At 36.7% G+C, this 7,043-nt stretch overlaps 1 protein-coding gene across 1 annotated transcript; it reads right to left on the bottom strand.

Annotated features, from left to right (window-relative positions):
* Positions 1-1,224: 1,224 nt before the first annotated feature.
* Positions 1,225-5,668, bottom strand: LOC136222638 (protein FAR1-RELATED SEQUENCE 4). Its single transcript, XM_066010379.1, has 4 exons — positions 5,379-5,668; positions 2,897-5,091; positions 2,277-2,330; positions 1,225-1,469 (listed from the first exon to the last, which is right to left on the bottom strand). Exons 2-4 carry the CDS (start codon positions 4,946-4,948, stop codon positions 1,335-1,337), a joined length of 2,241 nt encoding a protein of 746 aa, XP_065866451.1. The 5' UTR covers positions 4,949-5,091; positions 5,379-5,668; the 3' UTR covers positions 1,225-1,334.
* Positions 5,669-7,043: the final 1,375 nt, after the last annotated feature.

Here is a 7,043-nt window from a genome sequence, read left to right as displayed (position 1 = left end):
TGCTAAAGTTTTTTTTTTCGGACATTCAAAGCAATCCACCTTTTTGACAGGCGGAGTGTTTTCTCTACAGAGAGTTGCTCAAGGAGCAGGAGAATCTAGCCACCAGGCATCGCGCCTGTCAGACACGGACTGGCAGCAGTGTTAGAGAAAGCAGTCTGCCTGTTAGACAAGCGGACTGCTTTGAATGTCTGCAGAGGGCACGCCATTATGACTGATAGATGAACTAAAAACACCATAAAACTGTAAAAAAAAAAAAAAAAATTAATACCATAAATAGAGAAATAGTTTTGGGATTGTGCAGAAATGTGTGAATACTCCAGGAATGACAGCTTGTATGATCCTAATAAAAAGCTTGATCCCAATTACTTTTATTTCCTTTGTTAGGAATGACAATTACAGTTGACAAATAGACTCTTAATACAATTATACATATAACGGATAAATTATACCGTTGGTCCCTCAATTTTGACTTATTTTTTTATGGTCCCTGAACTTCAAAAGTGGACATATAAGTACCTGACCTTTGCCTTTTACAAATATAAAAGTCCATTATGAAAGTAGTAATCGATCACAACACGAACGTTGACAACCTCAAAATGGAAAGTATAAGAACTAAAGTTGTTTAGAACCACTTTTCCATGGAACCACGTTTTCAATTTTCCAAATCACCATTTTCGGAATCTCTCTTTCTAAACATCAATTTACCCTCTCCTAACTAAACCACACCTAAATGACCTCAAAACCAAAAAGTTCAAGAATTGAATATTGCTTAGAATATCATGTCCAACAGTTTTACATGCTATTGGAGTGGGACTTTTACGTTAAAAAGGGCGGCTTGGTGCACTACGCGTCCCCGCTGAGCAAGGGTCCGGGGAGGGGTCCCACCACAAGGGTGTACTGGGGGCAAGCCTTCCCTTGCCAATTTATTTGGCAAGAGGCCGCTCCTAAGACTCGAACCCATGACCTCTTGGTCACACGACAACAACTTTTACCGTTGCGCCAAGGCTTACGTTAATAAAGGGAAAAAAGTTCAGGACCTTTTATGTCGATTTTGAATTCAGAGGCCATAAAGAAAGACTAAAGCCAAACTACCAATTAGAGTTGGGGTTTATTGCTAGGACTGCCTCTCCCTTAACCAAAGGTCTCAAGAAAAAAAACAAATGAAGCAAACTCAAACTACATGCACAAGTTGACACCAGTTTTACCCTATCTTTCCAACTTCAATTGCACAACAGATACTTTTATATGATTTAGACAAATGTTTATACCTGCAAAATGGTAAGATTTGTTACCTAAAGTCGGGACTAGATAGGATCTTTACAAACAATTACATGCTATCGAGGAAGATGAGTTGGAGCCGTATTTTGAAAATGTGCAGAACACATATTATGAAATACTGTTGGCACTACATTCTGTAAATGAACTGGGGCCATATTGTGTGATTGTGATGTCCCTAACTCGCACATCTCCTGCCAGATATACAAATATGAAAAACAATGAGAAATTTGCACCAATAATGATGAGTAAACTTCATAATTTGACGCATGTGACTGGTGAATTTAAACACCGGAGTAGTGAATAAACCAGAGGTGAAAATGTCAATTGATGTCAAGCATTGCAAAAGGCTAGAAAAATACCTATATCGTTGCGAGTCGAGAGTAATCTATCCTTAACACCATAAATAGTATAATAGAAGGTCTGACATTGGCAAGTTCAAGTTGGACTAAATTTAGACATTATTGATCAAGCCCTCTCCTTAGTCATGGATCTTGTTATTTAACTTCACTTGTACACCATGTTATCACTCATGCCTCATATTGTTCTGATTCTTATCACTTATTTTGCATATGTTGGACGGAAAAAAAAAAAACAAAAAAAAACAAAAACAAAAACAAAAACAAAAAAAAACAAAACAAAAAAAAAACAAAATTCTATTGAGCTTAAAAGCATTCTATCCCCCAAATCTATTCTGATATAGCAAAAGACGCAAAACCTTGCTTTTTGAACCAACTAATATGAAATTTGTGCAGCCACATGAATAAAATATTTGGATTTTTTAATGATGTCTAAAATTGCCCCTACATTGCCAAGTTAGACCTGAATTATACCAATTATGACGAGGTAAAATTGCTCTTGCAACGATAGAGGTATTTTTATAGCTTATCCAAATTTCTATAAGGTAATAGAAGAGTATTATTGAGTTGAATTGAAACCAAACTAGAAAAACTAGCAATAGTCTGAAATTTAAATGGCAGTAAGACATGAGCATGACAAACCACTAGGTGGAAGCTATCCGGAAGCCCAATGCTAACAGCTCCAGACTGAGGTAGCTGCAACATGAATGAAGCAATTTATATCAACAACAAAAAACAGATGCGATAAGGTGCACGATTAGCCCTTTTTTTTGGAAAAATGATTTAGATTCGATGTATAAAACCATTCAATATTAGTATTAGTATCTTATAGATGGAACAATTTCATATTTCATTAACTGGCAAATCCAACAGAAATCAATTTCTCATTAGTTTCGTTCCACATCTACACCACCTAAACTACAAATTTAGCCTTATGGTTAATGAGGGAGAACAAGTTTAGACTCCACATACGTGCAATATTGACACTAACTTTGGTTACACGTGGATGCTTATGGAGCTTAAGTGGCACATATATGGAATCAAATTAACAGGAAATGGAATTCTGTTAGATCTGCCGGTGATAGAGCCTAAAGTTGCTCCATCTACAAAACATTATTGCTAACATTACAGGGTTTTATACATGGAGTCTAAATTTGTTCTCCCCCAATATCCCTAGGGCTAATTTTGTACCAAGAAACAAATGGAAAGAAAAACTAATAGCAAAAGTGATACATGGCATAGCGGCCACCAACGTTACTAACCTTTCCTTTTTTAAAGGCATTACTTTCATTAGTTTCCTTCTGTTTTCCAGCTTCAGCTATCTTAGAACCTCTGTAAATACTAGTTGAGTGAGGATCTGTTACCATGTCTTTAGACGCAGTGCTGCACCGATTTTCTTCCTCAGTTGCAACTAAGGTAGTAGGAACACCATTCACACCATTCTGAACAGAGCTATTCAGAAATGCACATTGCTTCAGTGCATCTTTTATGGCACATAATGCCATATTGTAACTCTCTTCAGAAAGTGAACCTTCTTCACCCAAAATTATGGCTCGTCGACATAAATCATTATAACGACGGACCTTGGTCTGCACCTCATCCATTTTTTCACTGATGGAATGCCTGCTCAAAGCAGCATTTGTCCACCTCTGTAATACATATTTAGGTGGGATTCTAAATACACCAGACATTTGAAGAACCACAATAGCATGCCTGCAGAGAAAACCTTTGTATTCAAAAGAATGGCACGAACAACGAATTTCCAATCTTGGCTCATTCCATTCCACCACATAATTTTGATTATCTTCGAAGTCCTTCACAGTATAAGTTATGGTTGTCTCGTCTTCAGTTTCCTCTTTCTTAAGATGACAAGCAGCTGCTCCTAAAACCTCAACTTGGAATTTCTTGAAAATTTCATGTGTGTATACAAGTGACATTTCTTTCTCAAAAGGCGATGGAGACTTCAACTCGGGTGTTTCATGCCATGCATCAAAATCTGCTTTTGCTTCCTCTTCATACCTATCTTCTAGAATTAATTTGTATTGCTCTACAAACTCTCTCATTGATGTTTCCCATCGTACATACTTGTCAAATGAAGAATTCACACTTTCGGACCGCAACATTGTAGACAAACCAGCAAAGGATACAGCCTGCACGAAAGTAGGAACCCAGTATTTGCGATCTTCGTATAATGATCGAACCCATTCGACCTCTCTGAGACTAAACTTGTCAAGCAATTTCCACCATCTCTTTTCAAACTCTCCCTCGGTGGATGATCTGAAAATACACTTATTAAACTTTTCCATAAAACTATCATGCCATGGGCTCAAGTACTCAAGCTGCTGAGGGATCTTCTCCAATATGTGCCACAAGCAAAATTGATGACGTGTTTGTGGAAAAACTGCTGCAATAGCTGTTTTTATGGCATTGTTTTGATCGGTGAGTATCACTTGTGGAGCTAGCTCCCCCATTGCTAAAAACCATGTTTCCATTAACCAAACAAAGGTATAAACCGTATCATCTGCAATCAATCCACAACCAAGTAATGTCGGTTGTATATGGTGGTTCACTCCAATAAAGAGAACCAGCGGAATTTTATACTTATTTGTGAAATATGTAGTATCAAAACAAACTACATCATGAAAGTTGTTGTAGTCTTCTATGCCTTTTGCATCAACCCAAAACAAGTTTCTCAACTTGTGATCTTCATTCATATCAACAGCATAAAAAAACTTTGGATTCTCTTCCTGCATATGGATAAAAAGTTCGAGAAGTGTTTGGGCATCGCTGAGTTCAAGAATCAAACTCCGTCCCTTATCATGCTGATTTCTCATAAAACCATCCAAGCAATCAACATTGTGATATGCACCAAATAATTTTGACACTGCAGTCAAATGCTTTCGCCTCCGTATTCTGGCATCACTGTTAAGTGGATCAACATCCCTGTGGCTTCGGAAAAAGTGAGCTTGGGCTGGTAAGAGTTCATGATTATGCTCCTTCACAAAACTATATATATACCATTTTCCATTAGGTCTTCTCTTCACATGCATGCTTGCTTTGCAACCAATTTTCGGAGATGGTCGTGGATTAATGGCATCATCAGACTGCTGTTTATTTCCATATCTAATGCACGAGAATTTCGCATCGATAAACTCCTTTGTCGCCCTTGACCTCCTGCTGCTCAATTTGGCAGTACCAAACCCAACAGATTTGGCATATTCTTTGTAAAATGAATAAGCAGTTTCATGTGATTCAAATTCCAAATTAACACGAGGTTCTAAAATGGTGCTGCCTGTGATGACATTAGGATCCATCGCTGAAGAGGAGATATTAAGATCCAACTGTGGTAAGTAAAACTCTTCAGCTCCTTATAAGATAATGCCATAAAATGTTGATCTGGATCCCCTCTGCTGTAGGTAATATAGAATTTTTCTAAAGCATTCCATTGCTGTGGTGCCTAAAAAGGAAAGACAAAAATTGCACAAATCAGAATTGAAGAACAAGCTTATCCTCGAAGTAAAAATAAAGTAACTACAGGTTCAACAATTGAAGCATAGAAATTAACAAACAAACCAAAATTCTTCATTAGACAACCTCAATCCACCAAAAGTAGGCTATCTTTCAGTGAATTGGAATTTCTTAACTTATTCAACCAAATCCATGGGCTTAGCCCTAATTTGGGAGAAACACAGGATTTCAAACGAACAAAACGCAGAAGACGTAAAAGGTTTTAGCAAGATTTACCTGGAAATTTGGCCCAAGCCAAACAAGGTTCTGAAGTTAGACCGGACTAATGAGCAGCAGATATCGAACGGAGCTCCGATCACAATACTGGCGGAGATGGTGGCAGCGCTACCAGTTGGGGTTAGGGTTTCCGTCTACGGAGAATGGGAGATGGAGGAGTGTCAAAAATTTCGAGATTCCGATTACTCGCTTTGTTGTTAGGGGGAAATCCACGCGTTCTGTGATGGTGACACGTTGACTAAGCAGGGGCAGGTTAGTCATATTGGGTGTAGCGGGAGGTTCTTTTGGGTAACTGAACGCGAGTGGAATTGCAATCGGCACCACCAGTAAGCAAAAAGGGATTTTTAATTAGGGGATAACTTTTATAGCTAGAAGTAATTTTAAGTTAGTGTTTGAAATGGTGTAATTTTGGCCTTGTTTGGTAAAGAGCGTTTTGGAATAAAAATAGCGGTTTTGACCAACTTTAGAGGTTTGACCACTGAAACCGCTAATTGGAGTGTTTGGTGGAGAGAGGTATGGGAGAGAGTTTTAGGATGAAAACGCTAATTTAGAAAAAACTCTTAAAATGAGCTTTTTCAATTAGCGTTTTGCAATATTAAAATTAATGGACTTTTTTAACCCTAATAAATAGACTCCCTCTTCTCCTGCGCCAAAATTAATGTCCTTATTCGTCTTTTTGCACAAATCGCTATTATCAATCAGCTAATTTTTACCAAACAGGTCTACACAAACAGCTAATCAAATCAGCTAATGTAATCAGCTAACAGCTAATTCCCAAACATGGCCTTTATTTCTACAGTTGACAGCTAAAAGCGATTTTATTCCTAGTACTGTAAGTTGTGTCCATTTCGGATATTATTATAAAATATAAATATTTTATTCATAATTCTGTACCAATTACATATAAGTTGATTCTAAAAAAAGATTTTATATTTTTCGTAATTTAATAATAGAATTGGAGATTAATATTTTTTAATTCGGTGAAATATTTGATTTTTTTGTCCAGCTAATACAAAATATAGTATATTTAAAAAAATCATATTTAATCATATAGTGTGATCTGTTGCTAGTGAGTGATAAAATGATGAACATATGAAGTGTAGATAAAAAGATTTATGATCAAGAAGACAATTTGATGTATAATTTCTCTAACTAACCCAACTTGTTAATGTTAAGAGTAAAATTATTTTTGACTACCAATATTAGGATAAAACTGCACTATTTTAGTCATTAGAAGTAAAATTGCTTCTGACGGTAAACGTTAAATATATATATTTTTTTTGCAACTTATCCTTTTAATTAGTATTGCATAGCATTACCAAAAAAAAAGTGGATTGCTATTCGTCGCCCTTATTTTCCTTACCGTCGCCTCATGTTTGACATTTTTGCCCTTTTCATTTTTTATTCAAAAAAATGAAATTCTCTCAACCCCGAAGAACAAAACGAAGAAAAATCATGCCTCCAAAACAATGAAAAATACTTGAACATCTAAGTTTCGTATTAACCAATAATCTGAAATTTAACGAATTTAACTTGAAACGAACTTTTTTTTTTCGTTGAATTTACTCTAAACGGGTAGCCCATACGGTCCGGTCCATGGACCGACCGTATGAACTACCAGTTTTGCGTAGGCAAAATCGGGTAGCCTACCCCTTTTTACCTAGG

Source organism: Euphorbia lathyris, chromosome 1, assembly GCF_963576675.1.
Source record: "Euphorbia lathyris chromosome 1, ddEupLath1.1, whole genome shotgun sequence".
NCBI classification, from domain to species: Eukaryota; Viridiplantae; Streptophyta; class Magnoliopsida; order Malpighiales; family Euphorbiaceae; genus Euphorbia; species Euphorbia lathyris.
This window is presented reverse-complemented; position numbering and strand designations above follow the sequence as displayed.

Coding starts and splice junctions, on each gene's coding strand:
- LOC136222638 (XM_066010379.1), bottom strand. CDS start 4,948: ATGGATCCTAATGTCATCACAGGCAGCACCATTTTAGAACCTCGTGTT. Junction 2,331..2,896: donor ATGCCTTTAAAAAAGGAAAG/GTTAGTAACGTT, acceptor TTCATGTTGCAG/CTACCTCAGTCTGGAGCTGT. Junction 1,470..2,276: donor CGGATAGCTTCCACCTAGTG/GTTTGTCATGCT, acceptor TATATCTGGCAG/GAGATGTGCGAGTTAGGGAC.